Consider the following 23929-nt stretch of genomic DNA (forward strand, 5'->3'; position numbering starts at 1 on the left):
AATCAAACAGACCATGGAAATACACAGAACCCCCAACAGAAAGGATCCAAGGAGGACAACACCAAGACACACAATAATTAAAATGGCAAAGATCAAGGACAAGGAAAGAGTTTTGAAGGCAGCTAGAGAGAAAAAGGTCACCTATAAAGGAAAACCCATCAGGTTAACATCAGACTTCTCGACAGAAACCCTACAGGCCAGAAGAGAATGGCATGATATATTTAATACAATGAAACAGAAGGGCCTTGAACCAAGGATACTGTATCCAGCACGACTATCATTCAAATATGACGGTGGGATTAAACAATTCCCAGACAAACAAAAGCTGAGGGAATTTGCTTTCCACAAACCACCTCTACAGAACATCTTACAGGGACTGCTCTAGATGGGAGCACTCCTAGAGGAGCACAGCACAAAACACCCAACATATGAAGAATCGAGGAGGAGGAACAAGAAGGGAGAGAAGAAAAGAATCTCCAGACAGTGTATATAACAGCTCAATAAGCGAGCTAAGTTAGGCAGTAAGATACTAAAGAGGCTAACCTTGAACCTTTGGTAACCACGAATTTAAAGCCTGCAATGGCAATAAGTACATATCTTTCAATAGTCACCCTAAATGTTAATGGGTTGAATGCACCAATCAAAAGACACAGAGTAACAGAATGGATAAAAAAGCAAGACCCATCTATATGCTGCCTACAAGAAACTCACCTCAAACCCAAAGACATGTACAGACTAAAAGTCAAGGGATGGAAAAACATATTTCAAGCAAACAACAGTGAGAAGAAAGCAGGGGTTGCAGTACTAATATCAGACAAAATAGACTTCAAAACAAAGAAAGTAACAAGAGATAAAGAAGGACACTACATAATGATAAAGGGCTCAGTCAAACAAGAGGATATAACCATTCTAAATATATATGCACCCAACACAGGAGCACCAGCATATGTGAAACAAATACTAACAGAACTAAAGGGGGATATAGACTGCAATGCATTCATTCTAGGAGACTTCAACACACCACTCACCCCAAAGGATAGATCCACTGGGCAGAAAATAAGTAAGGACACGGAAGCACTGAACAACACAGTAGAGCAGATGGACCTAATAGACATCTATAGAACTCTACATCCAAAAGCAGCGGGATATACATTCTTCTCAAGTGCACATGGAACATTCTCCAGAATAGACCTCATACTAGGCCACAAAAAGAGCCTCAGAAAATTCCAAAAGATTGAAATCCTACCAACCAACTTTTCAGACCACAAAGGCATAAAACTAGAAATAAACTGTACAAAGAAAGCAAAGATGCACACAAACACATGGAAGCTTAACAACACGTTCCTAAATAATCAATGGATCAATGACCAAATCAAAATGGAGATCCAGCAATATATGGAAACAAATGACAACAACACTAAGCCCCAACTTCTGTGGGACGCAGCAAAAGCAGTCTTAAGAGGAAAGTATATAGCAATCCAAGCATATTTAAAAAAGGAAGAACAATCCCAAATGAATGGTCTAATGTCACAATTATCGAAATTGGAAAAAGAGGAACAAATGAGGCCTATGGTCAGCAGAAGGAGGGACATAATAAAGATCAGAGAAGAAATAAAAAAAATTGAGAAGAATAAAACAATAGCAAAAATCAATGAAACCAAGAGCTGGTTCTTCGAGAAAATAAACAACATAGATAAGCCTCTAGCCAGACTTATTAAGAAGAAAAGAGAGTCAACACAAATCAACAGTATCAGAAACGAGAAAGGAAAAATCATGACGGACCCCACAGAAATACAAAGAATTATTAGAGAATACTATGAAAACCTATATGCTAACAAGCTGGGAAACCTAGGAGAAATGGACAACTTCCTAGAAATATACAACCTTCCATGATTGACCCAGAAAGAAGCAGAAAATCTAAACAGACCAATTACCAGCAACGAAATTGAAATGGTAATCAAAAAACTACCAAAGAACAAAACCCCTGGGCCAGATGGATTTACCTCGGAATTTTATCAGACATACAGGGAAGACATAATACCCATTCTCCTTAGAGTTTTCCAAAAAATAGAGGAGGAGGGGATTCTCCCAAACTCATTCTATGAAGCTAACATCACCCTAATATCAAAACCAGGCAAAGACCCCACCAAAAAAGAAAACTACAGACCAATATCCCAGATGAACGTAGATGCAAAAATACTCAACAAAATATTAGCAAACCGAATTCAAAAATACATCAAAAGGATCATACACCATGACCAAGTGGGATTCATCCCAGGGATGCAAGGATGGCACAACATTAGAAAATCCATCAACATCATCCACCACATCAACAAAAAGAAAGACAAAAACCACATGATCATCTCCATAGATGCTGAAAAAGCATTTGACAAAGTTCAACATCCATTCATGATAAAAACTCTCAGGAAATGGGAATAGAGGGCAAGCACCTCAACATAATAAAGGCCATCTATGATAAACCCACAGGCAACATTATACTGAACAGCGAGAAGCTGAAAGCATTTCCTCTGAGATCGGGAAATAGACAGGGATGCCCACTCTCTCCACTATTATTTAACATAGTACTGGAGGTCCTAGCCATGGCAATCAGACAAAACAAAAAAATACAAGGAATCCAGATTGGTAAAGAAGAAGTTAAACTGTCACTATTTGCAGATGACATGATACTGTACATAAAAAACCCTAAAGACTCCACCCCAAAACTACTAGAACTGATATCGGAATACAGCAAAGTTGCAGGATACAAAATCAATACACAGAAATCTTTGGCTTTCCTATACACTAACAATGAAGCAACAGAAAGAGAAATCCAGAAAGCAACTCCATTCACAATTGCATCAAAAAAAATAAAATACCTAGGAATAAACCTAACCAAGGAAGTGAAAGACTTATACTCTGAAAACTACAAGTCACTCTTAAGAGAAATTAAAGGGGACACTAACAGATGGAAACTCATCCCATGCTCATGGCTAGGAAGAATTAATATCGTCAAAATGGCCATCCTGCCCAAAGCAATATACAGATTTGATGCAATCCCTATGAAACTACCAGCAACATTCTTCAATGAACTGGAAAAAATAATTCAAAAATTCATATGGAAACACCAAAGACCCTGAATAGCCAAAGCAATCCTGAGAAAGAAGAATAAAGTAGGGGGGATCTCACTCCCCAACTTCAAGCTCTACTATAAAGCCATAGTAATCAAGACAATTTGGTACTGGCACAAGAACAGAGCCACAGACCAATGGAACAGACTACAGAATCCAGACATTAACCCAGACATATATGGTCAATTAATATTTGATAAAGGAGCCATGGACATACAATGGCGAAATGACAGTCTCTTCAACAGATGGTGCTGGCAAAACTGGACAGCTACATGTAGGAGAATGAAACTGGACCATTGTCTAACCCCATATACAAAAGTAAACTCAAAATGGATCAAAGACCTGAATGTAAGCCATGAAACCATTAAACTCTTGGAAGAAAACATAGGGAAAAACCTCTTAGACATAAACATGAGTGACCTCTTCTTGAACATATCTCCCTGGGCAAGGAAAACAACAGCAAAAATGAATAAGTGGGACTATATTAAGCTGAAAAGCTTCTGTACAGCAAAAGACACCATCAATAGAACAAAAAGGAACCCTACAGTATGGGAGAATATATTTGAAAATGACACATCCGATAAAGCCTTGACGTCCAGAATATATAAAGAGCTCACACGCCTCAACAAACAAAAAACAAATAACCCAATTAAAAAATGGGCAGAGGAACTGAACAGACAGTTCTCCAAAAAAGAAATACAGATGGCCAACAGACACATGAAAAGATGCTCCACATCGCTAATTATCAGAGAAATGCAAATTAAAACTACCATGAAGTATCACCTCACACCAGTAAGGATGGCTGCCATTCAAAAGACAAACAGCAACAAATGTTGGCAAGGCTGTGGAGAAAGGGGAACCCTCCTACACTGCTGGTGGGAATGTAAGTTAGTTCAACCATTGTGGAAAGCAGTATGGAGGTACATCAAAATGCTCAAAACAGACCTACCATTTGACCCAGGAATTGCACTCCTAGGAATTTACCCCAAGAATGCAGCAATCAAGTATGAGAAAGATCAGTGCACCCCTATGTTTATCACAGCACTATTTACAATAGCCAAGAATTGGAAGCAACCTAAATGTCCATCGATAGATGAATGGATAAAGAAGATGTGGTACATATACACAATGGAATACTACTCAGCCATAAGAAAAGGGCAAATCCAACCATTTGCAGCAACATGGATGGAGCTGGAGGGTATTATGCTCAGTGAAACAAGCCAAGCGGAGAAAGAGAAATACCAAATGATTTCACTTATCTGTGGAATATAAGAACAAAGGAAAAACTGAAGGAACAAAACAGCAGCAGAACTACAGAACTCAAGAATGGACTAACAGGTACCAAAGGGAAAGGGACTGGGGAGGAAGGGTGGGTAGGGAAGGATAAGGGGGGTGGAGAAGTACGGGGTTATTAAGATTAGCATGCATGGGGGGGTAGGAGAAAAGGGAGGGCTGTACAACACAGAGAAGGCAAGTAGTGATTCTACAACATTTTGCTATGCTGATGGACAGTGACTGTAAAGGGGTTTATAGGGGGGACCTGGTATAGGGGAGAGCCTATTAAACATAATATTCATCATGTAAGTGTAGATTAGTGATACCAAAAAAAAAAAAGGGCAGTTCCTGTGTGGTAACCTCCAATGAGTTCTACACGAGAGTATAAAGGGCATATAAAAGTGTAGGCAAAGGGTCTGTTTGTGTTTATACAGAGGTTCAAAGCCTAATTGGGCCACCCCGAAAATGAACTAAGATATGATATGAAAAAGAACTTCCAACATCAGCACTCTCTGGAAGACTCATGCCAGAAGATGATCATCAAAAAACCCCAACAAAGATCCACGCACTGCTACAAGTGTAGATGCACTCATCCCACCAGTTCCTGGACTTGCCATGGGAATGAGGAAGGAGATATCTAAGCTGGCCTGTGCATACAGTAAAACAACAAATTTGACTGGATCTATACTGTTGTAACTCAATCAAGAATTAGGAGAATTGCAATTGTAGCGCTCCAAAATCTTACAACTACAGACTATTTACTGTTAAAAGAACATAAGGGATGCGAACATTCCCCAGGAATGGGTTGTTTTAATTTGTCTGATTTCTCTCAGACTGTTCAAGTTCAGTTGGACAATATCCACCATATCATAGATAAGTTTTCACAAATGCCTAAGGTGCCTAACTGGTTTTCTTGGTTTCACTGGAGATGGCTGGTAATTACAGGTATGCTTTGGTTATGTAACTATACTCCTATTATGTTAATGTGTGTGCGCAATTTAAGTAGTAGCTTAAAACCTATACATGCTGAAGTTACTCTACAAGAAGATATGTCAAAGAAATAATCAATCTTCCCATGTTTTCTGCCACCTGCTACTTCTATAGCTTTTCTTCTTCCTTCCTAATTACAACCGTTAAATAGAATTCGTGCCTCATATCAAATTTACCGAGTATCATAATTCTTCCAAGTGGTAAAGATACCTCAAGACAAATGCTGGGCATAGAAGCTACAGGGCATAAATATGCAAAGAAATAAAAAGCTAACCATTTCAAACAATAAGGCTTCCCTCTCACTTACCAACTTTACATTTCCCTGTATGGCCCCGGAAGATGACTGGTTAGCCAGAGACGGGTAAGATTCCTCAAGGGAGGAACAACCTAAGACAGGCACAGTCGCAAGGGGGTCATCAGGTGAGAAATTGGGGATCAACAGAGGTGAGGCTTAGAACCTCACCCCCCCGTTCTGAGAGAAATCTTCTGCATACGTGGATGTTTTATTGCCCTTGTCTAGCTTGGATTAACACATAGTCTACAGGCACACACCTGATCATCTACATTTGCTCTCTTACAACACTAAACTTTGTTTTCTACCTTTATCTTGTATCTACCTACCACTTCAGCATTTTATTAAAAATAATAATAATAAAGAGAGAAATGTGGTGTCCACATATAAATCAAGTATAAAAACCAAATGAGTATTCATATTTGAACTGACTGTTTATAGTTCATAATGCATGAGCAAAACCGAAGGTTTCTGTGATGGCTGCCCTTGTACTGTTCACCATGTAAGAACTTATTCACTATGTAAGAATTTGTTCTCCATGTAAGAACTTGTTTGTTATGCCTCAGAAGATTGGAGACTGACGAAAATTAGGCTTGGGGTGGATTAATGATTGTGCATTGAGCATTGACTCCCCTATACAGAATTTTATTGTTGTTAACAACCATTTGATCAATAAATATGAGAGATGCCCTCACAAAAAAAAAAAAGAAAAAAAAAGTACACACGTCCAATGGTAAAATAATAAGTAACCGGGATGTAATGAATAAAGTCAAGATATTGTAACAGCTTGGTATGGTGATAGCTGGTACCTAGAATTGTCATGTATATAAATGTTGAATCACTATGTTGTACACCTGAAACTAATGTAATGTAATACTGTGTGTCAACTACCCTTCAATAAAAAATAATTATCTACAAAAAAAAAAAAAGTGTAGTTAGGTATAGTATTTACCAACTACTAAGGCTACCCATAAAACAGTCATATTTTATGTAAATTCACTTTTACCTGAATTATGTCAGACTCCTGCACTAAGCTAAGGAGGCCTCTCTTATGAGAAACCCATTAACTGCCCCACCCAGCGCTCAAACACAAAGGCCTCCAGGTTAATTCTAGAAGAAAAAAATATCTTGAGGGACTATGTTGTTTTTTACTTTTCCTCTTGAAGTAAAAATTCACTCTGAAATGCTTTTTGAATTTTCAGATGTTATTCCAAACCAATTTCCACAGTCCAAGAAAGAAACATCTCTCAATTTTTCCCCCAAGATAGAACACCATGGTTCTAGCTGTTTTAGAAGTTCTGGTTTATACAGTCTACAAAGTTGATTTATTATTATATGCAAACTATACACAGATATAGATTCCTCTTTGTTTTACATTCCAAACAGCCCAAATATGTTTTTAAAACTACAACTGTCTTCATGAGGAAAAGGAGCCTTCCCTTCCTGTTAGGGCTGCAACACCTGTCACAGGGGCAGAACACAGGACAAGGGCCTTGGGGCATTCATCTGCATATCAAGAAGGCAGGACTCAAGATTCTGAGATTCTGCCCTTCATTCTGCAGCTTCCTTGCTGTGAACTGTCAGGCACATTACCACACATTCATGCCCAGACTTAAGAGTCTGTATAGTGATGAGAATAATGCTCCTCTTCCTCATGGGGTGGGGGTCGGCGGTGGGGGGTGCTCCAAAGCTCAGTCAATGTTTACAGGATGCTTCTGGGTGCCTACTGAGCAAGCTGTGGGGCATGAAGACAGAAAACACCATCAACCTCAAAAAAAAAATGTCAGGGAGGGCTGAGCGTAATAAACTCTGGGTCTATTTAAATGCCAGTCCAGCAAATAGGTCCTTTTTTAAAGGAAAAAAAAGTTTGTTTTTTCCTTTAATACCCTTAGTAACTCAAAACTTTTCAGTTAGGGAAGAAAATGCCAGAAATTCAACCATGGGTATTTATGCATGGTGGAATTATATAGCCCTTGGGGTTTTTTTCTTTATAGTGCTCTGTATTTTCTTAATTATTCACATTGAATACATATTAACCATTATAACTGAAAAAAATAGGTAAATACAAGAATTTTTATTTTAAAAAGAAAGGCAAACTATGACAGACAGGATTATTGGTTCCAAATCTTTACTCCCCTCTAGCAGTGTTTTATCTGCATCCTTGCCAAGGTGTCATGGTGAGGGGAGCATGCTTCCACTCCTGGACTGTGGGCTTGACCTTGTGACTTGCTTTGACCAACAGAAAGTTAGCACACAGGATGCCAGCAGAGGCAGGAGACACGCCTGTGCCAATGGCCTTTGCTCTCATGCTCCTGTCTTTCACCAGGAGAACACGATGCCTGGAGTAGTGGCTGGTTCAAAAAAGACAGACACATGGAGCACACTTGGTCCCAAACTTCATTTTAGAACCAATTCAGCAAAGCCCAGGTTAAATCACCCAAAACCCAGCTGACCAACACCCATATGAAAAAGAAAGACAGATTTATTGTTGTCTGCCACTGAAACTTATGCAGTATTATTGCTGCCAACTGATCTACCACCTAATGCCACAAAACACTCAGGCAAAAAGTGTCTCATGGATCAAATTCCAGAATGCAAAAACAACTACAGAAAGGCCACAGCATCCCTCATGCGCTTGTTAATAAAGGGAACCCAATCAACCACCACCCTGGTTTCAGAAAACTCCTTAGCAGACAGGAATTATTTTCCTCCCTCTCATTAAATATACAATTATTTAATTACAAAGAAAGAAATCCTATGAAATAAGAGATACTTTGAGAGCATTCAACAATGGGATTTCACATTAAAAATATATTATGAGCCACTTTCAGTGTTAAAAATTTTACAACATGATTTTTAATGTTTACAATTGCTTTCCATTTTTGTGTATATCATAATATGTTTAACCAATATCTTTTGCCAGATATTTAGATGATATGCAATTTTAATTATAATAAATGGTACTGCTCTAAATATAACTAGAGGCAATTCTCCACACATATTCACAACTATTTCCTTGTGATGGAATCTGAGAAAAAGAGTGGCTGGCTTAAGAAATATGTAAATTTAAAAATGTTTAATATGTATTAATTGCCTAGTTTCAGTTTACTTTTGTAATTAAGGGACCAGTTACCCTGCAGATTGAGTCAGCTCCAGATTTCAGCTGAGCAAAGATTTTTCCCGCCTAGAATTCACTCCAATTAAGCTGCTGGAATTTACTGGAAACCTATTGAATACCTACTATTTTAGGAATAGTGTAGTGGTTACTAGCATGGACTCTGGAGCCACAATGCTTAGGTTCAAATCTTGGCTCTGCTATCTAGGAGCACCATGATCTTGTGCAGTTTACTCAAATTGTCTGTGCCTCAGTGTTTCATTCATAAAATGGGGATAAGAGTGCATAAATGCAACCCCTTAAAAACAGTGCCTGCCATATAGTAAGCTCTTAATGTTGGCTGTCATTGTTAGGGATAAATAGGTGAAACATCACAGATCTTCCTCTCAAAGAGAAGAGTCTAGTCAAACTTATCAAGGATAATTGGATGGCAAATTTTCAAACTATAAACTTTGTTTTAAACAAGTTTTTGTTTTAAACAAGGCAGTGAAAACTGCTCAAGGGAAAAATTCTTGGATTAAAACAAAGCTAAGCAATAGGAGGGTGGCTGGCCTTTATGTCACAGAACATATCAGGCACAAATTTCTGATGGCCAAACCAGTTTCTTAATTTTAGTTACAAGGTATACCCTAAGGTAAGGTTATATATGATTATATATAGTTGCCTAAAAATAATGGAAACCACGTTACTTAAAGATCAGTGGTGACACTTTCTTCTCTCTGCTCCAACATGTGACACTAGCACAGTGCCTGACACAAAGTAGAAATCCAGTCAATAAGCAATCCAAACTGATGTTCACAAGCACAAGTTCTCCATGAACTGCAAATACTCCAATTCAACTCATTATGCACATAGTACTGATAGCCACCCATAAGTGAGCTAAGTGCTTTGCACATTTTTCTTCATTAAACCCTCCACTAAGCTACCTAGAGGACTAAAGAATGTTACCTTCATATTCCAATACAGCTTCTAAGCAACTGTTTTTAGAAACAGGCTAATGTTCCAGAGATTTCTTTTAAACTCTCCAAAGGACTATTAAATATTCTTTTAATTATCTGACTTAAGATTTAATTACCTAAAATGGTTGTATAGCAAGCTAAATTGTTTAAGAATAGAATTGCTAGAGTTGTCGAGATTATGAAATGGGACTCAAGACCAGCTATTTATTTTTTTTAAAGCTGGGGCCAAATTTCATGTTTCAGATCATGTATCTGCCTCAAGAGTTATATGCTTGCATTGTGTTAAAGCTTTAAGTAAACTTGCAAAAACTGTAGGAAATCATTAGTGCCCCTCCTAGGTCAAAAATAATTTAACCAAAGTAAGTAAATTTCCTCTATAAAAATTATTAAGCCAGGGGGTAAGCCTTTTAACCTTTAAGATTTAATTTCTCCACCTATACAGTAAGGATTGGACTAAATAATCTCTACGATACCCCACTTAAAAAAGCAAATAGTTTGCATTTATAAAAGGAAAGCAAATGAAAATGTCCTAACAAGCACGGAAAGAACATCAGTAAAACTCAAGTGTGAACATTCGCCTTAAGCTTGGTTAAGTGCAACAGTTTTTGGATGAATTTCTTCCCCTGGGCCTGAGGTCAGTTTCACCCTCCACTTCAGCAGTGTGCCACACTGGGTCCAATGTTCTAGACTCCATCGAGCATATAGCAGAAGCATTTCTGTTCCCAGAAATTTCATCTCCAAAAAAATCAAAACCCCTAATTCTCAAAAAAAAAAAAAAATGTGAATAACTCAATTTATTTCCCAGACCACATTAACCTCCAGACAAGACTGTCATATGTAGAGAAAACTCTGTGTGGGGGGGTTAAAAAACGAAGTTTCTTCAAAAATATTTATAAGTAAAGAAAAAGCACTCCTAATGAAATCAGATAAATTTAACTTTTAGTGATTCAGAGTTTAATAACATGAAAATTCACATGATAATTATTTTTTAAAAACTGCTTTAAGTTGCCTTAAGTTGGATGTCTTTAAGGTAAATAAAAGTAATTTGTGGGTTTTCTGGATTTGAAAAATTTTTTATTTTAACACAAAAAAAATGAGTGAAAGAAAAAAGTATTTTTTGATGGGTAAAAGATTTGAACAGACACTTCAAAGAAGATACATGAATGTCCAATAAGCACATGAAAATATGATCAACATCATTTGGTCATTAAGAACACACAAATTAAAACCACAATGTGATACAACTATCTACACATTCAAATAGCTAAAGTTAAACAGAGAGGCAATACCACAGCTTGGCAAGGTTGCAAAGCAATTAAATTGCTCATCTGTTGCTGGTGGGAATGCAAAATGATAGTTTGGAAACAGTGTGGCAGTTTCTCATAAAGTTCCACATTCGCTGCTGATACACACCAACACACGGATGAATCTTAAACACACACTGAGTGGAAGAAGCCAGACACAAAGAGCCTGCACAACATGATGCCATTAATAATTAATACTTAAAATAAATCTAGTAGTGACATAAAGCAGATCTACGGTTGCCTGAAGCCAAGAATTCAGGGCGGGGGATGGGAATGGTTAAAAAGGGACACAGGGAAGATTTTATACCTTGATGTGGTGGTAATTACCCTGTTGTATAAATATGCCCAAACCCATCCATATGTACACTAAAATGGGTACATCTTAAGCTATGTAAATTATATTTCAGTAAAAATTGCTAATAAAATCCCCCATTTAACTGTTCTCTGGATTGGATGACCAATGGTTTGCAGCCAGGCAGGTCTACTCGTAAGTAGGCCAGTTTTCACCCGCGGACCTCCACACTGTTTGGGACCCTTCAGTGCACAAATGCAGTCCCTCCTCTTCCACACTGCCTCTGACTCACCAGTTAGGGCTCCTCCCAGACTCCCCCGCCGCAGCTGTCGTCCATCCTCACTCAGCTGTCTTTTAAACTTCAGTGACTTTCCAGGGCCGGAATTCACATCAGGGTTGCTGCACTTCCGAAATGGCATGGGTGGCGGGGATAATATGTGGTCCAGCTGCAGAGAGAAGGACAGTGGTGTCACTCGCTGGGGTCGCTCAGTACCACCAGAAGGGAAGACCAACCAGTCACACTTTATTTTCTTTTCCTTGTCTAAATCCCTCTCTCCTGACCTTGTTTTTAATTTGCTTAGTTTAGAGAATTCAGGATTTCAGTGTTCTCTCTTTTATCTGGAAGAAAGTTTGGCCAGCTGCAACATGTCAGTGCCACTGTTTTTCAAGCTGTCAGTCATGTCAGTGGGTCATGGAATCAAATTTAGTAGACATGACCAGTATTTCATTTTAATGCAACAGAAATTTTCAAAGTCCAATGAAGGAAGGGAAACTACTGTTTGATGGAATGTTTAAGTTACACATGTGTGTGTTCTGAGTCACTAAGATATGTATCTTTCTGTGGACTTTAATCTTCTGAAAAAATGAAGAATATTGCTCTATTGGGAATCAATAAATCACTTCTTTAGCTGTTCACAAAAGAAAATCCACAAGCTTTTGGTTCTCACAAATGTACGTAAGGAAGGGAAATTTCTAAGCACCACAGTCCTTAATGGAAATCAATACATCCCTACATCACCTTATAGCTTTTTAAAAGAAAATCTGTCACAAGAATCAGAGAAACCAAAGTTACTTCAAGAGACAGCTTTTTACAAAAGAATCCCTTGTGTTACAACATTACTCCAAGGTCTGCCCTGCTTTTATAAGGAAACCTTTCATAGTTGAATATGACCGCATCTTCCAAAATGTTCACCTTCAAGTAAGTATAGATGCATATATACATTTATATGCCTAGATATTATTAAAGACAAAAATATTCATGTACATACATACATCCAGGTAGTCATTAAGAACAAAAAAGAAATACAAAAGGTATTCATGGAAATCCCAACTGCCAAAGAAAAAAGCTAACTTTGTAGAAATTTAAAAACAAAAAAGAATTGGGTAATTGTGCTCAAAGCCAGGCATTTTTAGGGATGTTTCACTGACATGTATTTTGTTTTCAAGGGTAGAGAGATAGTCATCTGCTTACAGCTGCCTGAATTTTTTTCAGATTAAGACTGTCATGGATATATTCATAGGAAGACAACATTCAGGGACAAAGTCATCCATTTGTCTGTCTATGCACCATAGCACAATCAAAACCATGGCACAAAAAGATATTTGACCCTGCCTATGAGCAATTCCTCCAGAGCCAGTTGAGATGAAACATACCTCATTGTCTCAGCTATTACAAGATGTCTACTCTAAGCTTAGCTATATTCATTTATAACACAGAACAGCTGGGTTTTAAACACTTGTCAAAAAGTACCATCTCAAATCCATTGCCAGTTTTTTTCAAACTATGTTTTGTTCTACTTAGTATTTTAATGAAAGGTCCTTGAAGAACTAACAGCACAGCCACTCCAGGATCAAGCCTAATCGGTGGGGAAAAGGGATTCCAGATGTACTTTTGGAAAGTATTTAGAGACTGCTGTTCATTACATCTGTGCCCTACTTAGCAAGGCCTTCAAGGAGGAATTTCTGTCTAGTCTTAGACACTTTGCCCTTCCACCTTATGGACAATGAAGTGTGCAAGGGAGCCCTGGACAGCAACACATCAGCTACTAGAAAATGCACGTCCCGTCAGTGGCCCAAATGTAGTCAGATCATTATACAATGGAGAGGATCTTTTTGCCTCCTTCTAGGCTCCATTTAAAGAAAACCCTGTGTTTTCTTATTTTCTTTCTGCCACTTTCTTCTTTAATTTGAAGAATTTCAGAAGAAAATGGGCAATGCCAGTAAAGTTATAAGAAAAACACAATAAACACCCATAATCCCTTTACCAGTGGTGACATGTTAACCTTTTGCCATATTGCTTTCGCGCTCTCTCCTCCTGCCCCCATCCCAGTGACTTAGTTACAGACACTGTGAGTCTTCACCCCTAACTACTTCAACATGACTCTTTTAAGAATAAGGACATTCTCCGAAATTCTCCTACCCTGTAGCATACCTGTTATAAGGTGTCTCAAATCTTCTGTTATGGAGGTAAAGTATAAATACTAGGAAAGATACAAAATAACATTGTATCACTTAGACTTAATATTAAAAATTGCTCTTTTACATTAAAAGGAAAACTTGCAGCCACAAGGTGGCAATGTGCCATCGATATTCCACAAAATGTTCCCTAATAGCCGGCTGCTAGTCCTGTACATGCACCAGGAATCCCTGAGAGCAATCAAGCAAGTTAGGCCCATTCCAATTAGTTATTTTCTCTTAATTACTAGTGACAGCTGCATATAATATAAATATTTATTGTGTAAGGTTCACCAACTTCTGCTACTTATAGTTTCACCTGAAGAAAAATTTTTCAGCTTGCAGACTTACAATTAATTTCTCTGGGGAAGACTGTTATATCACAAATTAACAGAGGGTAGAAAAATAAGCAGAGGAAAGAAGATAATTCCTAAATAGGAATTATGTGATTTCCTTACATATCTCCAACACAGCCACAAATGACAGGAAACAAATGTAAAAGAAAGAAAAGGATATCAAGGGGAAAGGGTAGGAAAACAAGAAAATCTATTTCACCACATACCTATAGCCACAAGTTCTTAGTCTATAAACCTGAGTTTTTAATCAGAATCACTATCCCAAGAAGGGAGTATTATTTTAAATCTGGGAAAATTTAGGCAGTGAATGGTGAGGGCTGCAAATGCTTCAAACACAATATAAGCAGAAAAACCTATAAGCATAGTGCCATGGTTCCAGGATCCCATTTCCTCCTTCTCATCAAATCACACTCCCAGCAGGGCTCTCGCTAAATAGATCATTTTTCCAAATTTGCTGCATTGTCAGTGGCTTTCCTTTTCTTTCTGCAATTAGTCAAAGCTTCTCAAAATGGTCCACTACAGCCCTGCAATTTACTTTCCATTTTTTGTCCTGATTCAAATACTCATGCTCCCTTTAAAAACATTTCATCACACCTTGGAGCTTATGGTAGACATCAAACATATCACACTTTAGACACTGCCCTTTAAATGATTTTAGTTTAATGCTTTCCAACTTTCCAAACTCCCAAGGCCTTCATACTACAAGTTCAACCAAAGACAGAGGTTGTCTTTAAACCCTCACTGATGTTCCAGGGCATCTAATCCTGAGCTTGTCGTACTTACTACACCAAACACTTTTAAATTCCCTCACTAAGCAACAGTGGGCTCGTGGAGAGCCAGCGCTACTCCCTTGTCACGTACTCACCCAGCACGCAGCTAGCCACAAAGGATCCTGGATTGAAACACATTCTCTGGAAATATGTCCTTACTTCGTTCACCAATAGCAAATATTGATTTGCGGGGGACTAGATTTGCTCAAACTTCCTATGTTAGCTTTCTTAATCTCCTTTAGTCCCAAGAGCCGCAAAACAGCTTGAAGAGGTGCAACTGTGTTTTATTGAATTTAGAAATCAGACAGAGAGATCAAACATACCACTTACATATTAGCAACTGCTCTTGCTAGCAATTTATCACAGGAAACATGGAAGCATCTTAGAGAACAAGAGGTATACAATTACTGTAAGTCTCATGCAGATTTGGGGGAAAATTTCTAAAATCATCAGTCTTATAGAAATACTACTCCCCAAAATTCTACATCTATATTTTCTGTATTTATCATCTCTTCGGCCATTGTCTTCTGTTTTACAATTATCAGGTGGAGAAAAACAGAAGAATCCACTACAATTACACTATGGCTTCTGTTATCAGTGAAAATCAATTAAAAGTAAAGACAAGTTATTTATGAGACTTGATCTTACTATAGAGTTCCTGCCATTACCTCTATTGCCACTCTCTCCAAACATGCACCACAGGTTTCTTCCTCCATGGTTTTATCCACTAGTAATATCCTCCATCTCTTTCTAAAAGGGCATATAACTTTCACTGAATGTCAAACTTGCAGCCTTCTTAACTGACAACGTTCTCCAACCTCATCTCCAGACACTTTCATGCCCAAGCATACAAGTCCTCTAATTTAACAATTTCTAAATAACAATCATAAGAACATAAAGGGATTTTCCTATTTTAGTAAACAATTCCTTTTATCTAGCTACTCAAGCCACAAACCTTACAGTTATTCTAAACTTCTCTTACTCCATGTCCAATCAGCAAATCCTCTAACTCAACCTCCAAAACAGAGCCAGAATCCTATCATTTCACTATTTCTACCCCTGGATTTCTCTTGCAACAGCCTCCCAGTCCATCTCTCTGCTTCAATCCTAGTCTCAGTCCAGCAGTCAGGGGTCCTTCTAAAACACCAAACAGCAGGTGCTCCTAATCCTCTGCTGGAGTCCTCCTGTGAATTTCCCTCCACCCAGAACAAAATCCAAAGTCCTGACAGTGCCATACGAGGCCCTAACACCTGCACCTCCCCCTCTCTGACCCCAGCTCCTACCACTCCATTCCACCTACTTTCGCCTATTGTCAGACTTCAGATGCCCCAGACACCTTCCCACCCAGGACCTTCACACTGGTCATTACCTCTGCTGGACTTGTTCCAGGTATTAGCTACCATGCTCTCCCCACCCAACCTCCAGGTCTCCATAAAAATATTACTCTTTAAGGGGGAGCCTTCTCTAACAACTTTACATAATAGAGCATGCTCACCACTTTATTCCCTTTTCTATTTTTCCCCATAGCATCTATCACCACATATTGGATCTTCTATATTTGTTTATTTTCCTTCTCCTACTAGAATGTAAGTTACATGAAATTATGTTCTAGTCTATTTGTCCACTGTTCTACATAAAAGGCACCCTGTAAGTATTTAAGGAACAAATAATTTGCAAATCTCTAGTATTTACTTTAAACTATAACACAAAAATAAGGAACACATGCAATAAGGTTTTTATTGTTGGAAAAAAACAGAATTATATAAAATGTTACTTTGGATGAAAATGTTAAAGTGAATCTCCAGCATTTTGACAAAACTGAATACTTCATGTATGAAAAAGACTCTTGGGTTAGAGCAAACGCCATCTTCTCAAGGAATCTTTTCTATATATAACATGCTAATTTTTGAACACTGCATCCTCTGAAGGTGATTACTAAATAATGAATTATTCAACCTTTTAACTATCTCCTAACTAGCGTGTTCACTTGTGTCTATCAATCCTTGCCCTTCCCTACCCCCATTCCTCTTTTCAGCAGTTCCTCATCCACTCCAAGATGTAGCACATGCATTTTAAAGACCCATCCAGAATGCATGCGCCCTAAGGCCAAAGTTCATTAGTTCAAAGGTATCACCAATGTCATCCGCATATATAATGTTCACCAGTAAAATCTTCTTTATGCTAAAATAAAGAGAAAGAAACTGACTAGTTACAGTGTTACAAAGACATTGTTACTCTGTTTCTTGATAGTAAGTATTCTAAGAAACCATAGATATGAAAACAAATCATCATAAGTAAAAAAAATTTTGAAATTTAAATTATAACTGTATTGACTGCTTATAATTTTAATTAACTGCTCTATTGCTTCCATCCAAAAGGTAATCAAATTGGCAACCTGAAAATGACTATTTCAAAACTGGACTTTATTTACTTTTAAACCCAAACCTATAAACAACATTTTAAAATTTGATAAACTATTGTTCTAAAGTTAAGCCAGTCATCATTGGACTCATAGTAATTCAGCAGCAGTGTTAGGGATGCCAACACCTACATCCTTATTAGGACAATTAACTTTTTATATGCCCATTTTGACATCCACAAAATGTTAATAACACTACCACCTATCTCTTGAGGTGACTGTGAAGATTAAAAGAATTCATATATGCACTTAAAACAATGCATAGAATATAGTAAGTGCACAATAAAGGTTTAGCTGTGGTGGTTATAAACAGTCCCATATAGAAAGTCACCTCATTCACAAACATCTCTGCATGTGTACCTCATCATAGACAGTTACAAGGAAATTAAACTGATGGTAATTTTACTGAGTTTTCTTTTTTTCCTTTATGGCTCAGATGAGAACTTGGTTTGAACTGCTTTCAAGTTATTTCAGGCTGTAATTCTCATGCCATGCTATAGAGCATAAACTCCTGGGCTGTGATCACCCACTGCTCTGGGGTTTTCAGCATGCAGAGTCAGAGCAGTACAGAGGTGAGCCTAAGCCAGGTCTGAATGGTCAGGCACAGTATCCCAACACCATGCTTATGGCAGGTACTTAACCCCTCTCTGAAGTATGGATCTCAGGGGTGGTGACGATGCAGGATAACAGATCAAAAGAGCTTGACACAGTGCATGGCACAAACAAGCTCTCAAGAGCTAATAATGTTGGTGATAACTGTTCCCATAGCTCAGCTCAGGCCTCCCCTTCTCTTAGCCTGTTGGCTGGTAGAGCATATGGCTATTTACCTGGCCCTTCCAAGAGACATTTCTCAGGCATTCTTATCTCTGCTCCACACTACTACAAAAACAGAGATAAGAGAAAACATTTCACATTCTTGGCACTGCCTGAAGAATATGCAACCTCCCTTCCCCCAACATCCTAAAATCTAACTGTATACATGGAGTTAGACACTGAGAGAACTACAGTCTTGGACCACATTTTGCAGGGCCTATGGAATTGATTTTGCTGACATTCATTTTGGATTATGCACCCAGAATGCATGCTTCCATTTAATGATACTGTAAGAAACAGCCCTATAAATCCTGCCACTCTATTCTATAAACACGTAAGGAAGGGCTTATATTAAACATCTTTCTTAGAAAGACTCATCTCTTTATAAAAATATTTATTAAGCAGCTGTGTGCCAGGTATTCCTCTGGGTACAGCAATGGACAAAGAAGACAAAAATCCCTGCCAGCTTCATTTGTTGGGGAGATAAGAAACTGAGCGAAAATGCTTTTAGTTCTCTGCCTTAGAAACAGGTGTGCTTCTGCTGGGTGATGGTCTGATTTTATCCTGGGAACCCCATGAACCGTGTAACTGATCATGTTTCTCTAATTCAGCCACTGAAAGTCACAGTGTAGAGCCTGAAGCCCATCACCAGCAAGGGTGGCATGTCCAGTCTCCATCGAGACTCCATGGAACTGGCTGCTACACCCAACCTCACTCCAGATTTCACCTGCTACAGACTGTTTGTGTTTCCAACTCCATAGGCATAAGTTGAACCCTACCCCTACCCCTGAATGTGATGGTATTTGGAGGTAGGCCTTCCTAGCAGGTGATTAGGTCATGAGAGTAAAGCCCTCAAGGATGGGATTAGCACCTTTAGGGGAAAGTGCACAGAGCTCTCTAGCCCCTTCCACCATGAGAAGACAGTCAGAAGAGGACCACAAAGAACTGGGGTGCAAGCTTTCACCAGACACTGAATCTGCCACGGACTTGACCTTGGACTGCCCAGCCTCTGGAATTTTGAGAAATAACTGTTATTTCTAAGCCACCCAGGCTATGGTCTTTTGCTATAGTACAAACTAAGACACCCTCTACACCGGTGGTTCTCAAATCGTGGTAATTTTGCTGCCTAGGGAACATTTGGCCATCTTGGTTTTCACAACTTGGGGCTGGGGAAGAGGGCAGGGGAACTGCTGGGATCTTCTGGCTGGAAACTGCAGATGCTGGTGAACTTTCTACAATGCAGAGGATAGCCCATAACCACAAGGAATTATCCCCTGTAGAACGTCAATCATGCCAATACTAAGAGACTCTGCTTCACACTTGATATTCTTTTGTTATCTTCATCTATTTTCAAGTTTTCACCTTGCTGAACTGTGGGTTATTGTAGGTCATCTTAAAACCTTATAGGACAATATGGGGAACAGAGGGAAAGCATAGGTGGAATCTTAACAAAAGTTGTTTCATGTCAACAAGATTTGTTAAGCAAATAATTTCCTGTTAAGCAAATAAATTTCCACATTAATTTACCAACCTATTTAGCTGTTCATTGCAATTCACTTTCTCCATGTGTTGAAAAATAAAACATCAACAGAATGTATTTAAACTGGAAGATGACCATATACCAGTATCATTTTCCATCTTCAGTTTTGTAATTAATTCTTTGAATTGCAGACTTCAATTAGCAATGTAAAAAGTGTTTCAGAAACATCCTAAAATACATTATTAGATCAAACTACAATGGTATTCACCTAAACAGAGCTGCACCACTAGTTTCATCTTTTAAGAGAATTGATTTTCTTTCTTCCTGTCAGAGAGAAATATGTAAATTAGCACTTTTATACCACTATCTCACTTCTGTCAACTCAACTTCAAGAAAGTCAATTCCTCTGCTTATGAACATGTCTGCATGTGTGCGCACACACACCACCCACCACCACCACCACCAGAGACAGCAACATCATCACCGACCCCAGGGCAGAGTGCCACACACCAGGCATTTAATTGTGATGTGTATGTTAAGTAATAAGTTCAACAGTCTACAGATGTTCTTTAAAAACAAAAAGCTAAAATTATATCCGTTTTTTTAAAACAGCACTTCTCAAAGTTTAGTTTAGGAACAATGACACTGGGGAAAGCACAGGAAATAAACTGATTTGACTGCATATATCACCTATTTTCCTGTCATTTTAATATTCTAGATGTTTCCCTGATCTTTATTTAGGAATCTGATCTTTGCCTGAAGTTGTTTACTTATCTGAAGTCATTAAATTTCCCTGGTTATCATCATGTCCCCATTAGCAACATAACTCAAGATTCTGACCACAGTTAACAAAGCAGGAAGAGAACACACTCCTCACTAGTCCCTGACCCTCCATTTAAAGTCAGAGTGGAAAATCCTCATGACTCCACAAAACCTGTCACTGTGTGCCCGCCTCCCTACTCTGGACGAGAGTAAGATCAGCTGGCTGGTGGTAGTATTCCCATTTTAACAATGAAGAAACATTCAGAAAGATTAACCCCTCCAAAGTTATCAGCCATAGGAGGTACAAAAGGAATCAAGCCCTAAATTCCTAAACCCAAAGCCCTTGTTGCTTCCACTGTTTCAAATAGTCTTCTCACAATGACAAAGCACATGAAACCTCACAAAGATGACTTTAATTTCCTTTTCCAGCCAAGGTCCAAGAAGACTCCTGAGAGCAGATTATAGATAAAGTGGTAACATTATCTATAAAATAAGGAAAATTCTATCCTCCTTACAGGATGCTGGTGCATTAACTGATCAATGTAAAGCTTCCAGCAAGAGAAGCAACTCAGATGTTCATTTTCTTCCTCCTTCCCTGTCTAGTTCATTTTATCAGAACCATAAAAGAAAATGATCAAGCACTACAACTACTGTTCAGTAATACCACTCCAGCGTGTCCCACCATACAGCCTACGACCAATCTTCTAGGCAAAAAATAATGAATAACAAATAAGGCAGTATAATAAATAAATGGAAGTATTAAATAATTGTAATATTATTAAATATTCTGTAATTACAAATAAGTAAAGTCTAAGACCAATAGCTCCCTGGCTTAGCACCAAAGCCATCTTACTCCTGGACTTCTATCTTACAAATTCCTGCCCTGATGTCTCCCCCGTTTCCCTGGGCTGAATCTCTGCTTCTCAGTTACAAGTCTTCCTGGTCTGTGCCCCCAGAACTTGAAGTCTGAGGGCTGCCTTGTGCCTAGGGGCTTGCATTGATTTTTGACTCTGAAATGCAGCCCACTGGGGACCAGAGCCTGGCATGGCATGGGGTCTCAACGCCTCTGCCTGCCTGCCTACCTGCCCCGTGAACTGCAACATGTCTGCCCCACCTCTGCTGGAGCCACACCCTGGATTTAGGGCTTGCTTTAGAACTTAAGGTAATGGTGCTAGGATCACAAGTTTCCTTCGTCCCGTTCACACATCCCAGGGCTGAATCCCAGGCACTGCCCACCACCTGAACTCCCAATCCCCGAGTCAGGCCAGGGCTAACCTGCCAGTTCCCCAGGGTAACCTGCACTAGAGAAACATGAGGAGAAAATGGCACAAACAGACATAGAAGAGGAAAACAGGAAGAGGTGGGAAATGCAGTGAGGGAGTCAGGACAGCAATTTATAGCTTGGTAGATTGTGCAGAACATGAATGCATCTTGTCTTCATTTTCTACTATTCATTAGGGTCACAAATACCTAAGGAACCTGATCACTCTGATCCTCTGATTACTGATTATGCTGTCTTCTCAAAATCTGATTGGCTGACCAACCATTAGTGGAACCTCCTCACAGGATTTTATCTATTCTTCACAAAAAGATCTGGCTCCAAACAGACTTCTCCTCTGACCCTCACTGCTTGCCAGAAAAAAGACTTTTCTCCCGGTTACAGGAGCGAAGGACAAATCAAGATGTTTCCAGCAATTATCTGAAATCAAGCAAGGGAAAGATTTTGCCTTTGGGTGCAGGTTCATAACTCTGCTAAAAAAAAGCATTCTTCAGAAGCCACAGTGCAGTAAAAACAGAAAATAATTCAGTCAAGATTCCCTTGAGTTCTCCAAACAGCCCCCAAGGATTGGGCAGAGTTGCATAAATAAGACCAACACAGCAACCAAGAACAGCTGAAGAGGTTTGAGAGTTTTAGCCTTTTCTTTTTTTAACCATGTCTGTAAATAATAATTCTAAACCTATTAATAAAAAGATACCTAACTTTAGCCATGAAGCAGCAGCAATTCTGTTTCCCTTCCCACTGCAGGACAAAAACAAAACCAGCCAATCACAAGCACCCAGGAAGCACCTGACCCGCTGGAGGCGCCAACCGTGCGCATGTCAGGAGGCACACACCCTGACACCAACGGCGCTGGAGACGGACTTGGGCAGAGGGACCCGGGCAGCAACTTGCAGTTGCCGTCTGACCCAGCTCTGGCTCCCATGCCCCGTGTCTTTACTTTCCCATTCTGGCCAGAGACTCACTGGCTAAAGGGCTCTCTATTGAATATGTGTGGAGCTAAAGGCTGGAATCTACAGACACACTAAGTTCGGGCAAGTCTCAAGTGTAAGGGCGAGATATTCCTGAGAGCAGAGCACTCACTCTGCAGGGGCAGACAGTCTTCTTTTCAATAAATCTAGGACTCTTGTTTGTACAAGCCTGAATCTAAAAGAAGATAGATTAGATTTCTTCTCCTTATATGGGGATTTTAAACCATGAATTCCTTTGCTATGCTCTCACTTACAAGGCCATGCCCACTGGACTGGTTTGATAGGTGACATACACACACCCCTCCATTTCTATAATGGCTACAGGAAGCCAGGCTGCCTCCCATCAGGGCAATGGATTTGCTGTGTCCTCCATTCCCATAGGTTCCTCTAATGGCTGTCATCACCCCCTACTGCTCAGAAGCCCCATGTCCACACAGATCAAAACACCACAGCTGCTCCAGGTCCATCTCCTGGCCAGCACTGTCCCCTGATAGCCTGGGGATCAGGACACTGCAGCCCACATGCCTAATGAAAGTGAACCAGGCCACAGCCATGCTCACTTGTTTGCTTACTGTCCACACTCTGCCTTGAACAGCAGAGTTGAGTAGTTGCCACAGATACCATATGGCCCACAAAGCCTAAAATATTCCCTATCTGGCCCTTTACTGAACAAGTGTGCCAGGGCCTGATTTCTCCAATGCATCCACCGAGATCCATCACATGGTAAGCACCAGCCAGGCACTGTCCAGATGGCAGTGAGCAGAGCAAGGCCCCTTTCTTTGGGTGGTAATAAAGGTGATGAAGCAGCAGAGAAATGAGGAGAATGAGCCACTCTATTATGTGGGGGGAAAGGGGGGCTCTCTGAGAGGGCCACTGGAATAGAGACCTGAGAGGACGGAGGGAGGGGAGCATGCAGGGGCAGAGGCCTCCAAGTCAGGGTAAGGGCAACTGTGAGGGCCCTGAAGTGACAGTGAGCTCAGCATGTTCAAGAAGAAGCAAGCGAGGAGGCTGAGCAGTGTCCCTTTGGCCCCAGTCTCAACACACCAGTCCCTCCCCAGGCAAGGCACAGGACACGCAACATGCCTGGACATTCTAGTGCTTTAAGCATGTCATCTCATTTAACCTTCACAACCCCGTGACAGGGTATTATTTTCATCCCCACTTTACAAATGAGAAAACTGAAGCTTGGGGAGCTTAAGTGACTTACCCAAGGTATCAGAGCTGGGGACCAATATAGACAGAGGGCCATGGCTGGCTGTCAGACCCATGC

At 39.6% G+C, this 23929-nt stretch overlaps 1 protein-coding gene across 10 annotated transcripts in view; it reads right to left on the minus strand.

Annotated features, from left to right (window-relative positions):
* MAST4 (microtubule associated serine/threonine kinase family member 4) overlaps nt 1-23929 on the minus strand; it is a 536231-nt gene that overhangs the window by 381566 nt on the left and 130736 nt on the right. For all 10 annotated transcript variants that reach the window (XM_057494688.1, XM_057494684.1, XM_036887943.2 and 7 more), the window contains exon 2: nt 11648-11801. In XM_057494688.1, the coding sequence (XP_057350671.1) occupies nt 11648-11801 (154 nt within the window). The remainder of the gene's footprint in view (nt 1-11647; nt 11802-23929) is intronic.

The sequence above is a fragment of the Manis pentadactyla genome, chromosome 2 (genome assembly GCF_030020395.1).
Source record: "Manis pentadactyla isolate mManPen7 chromosome 2, mManPen7.hap1, whole genome shotgun sequence".
Classification (NCBI taxonomy): Eukaryota; Metazoa; Chordata; class Mammalia; order Pholidota; family Manidae; genus Manis; species Manis pentadactyla.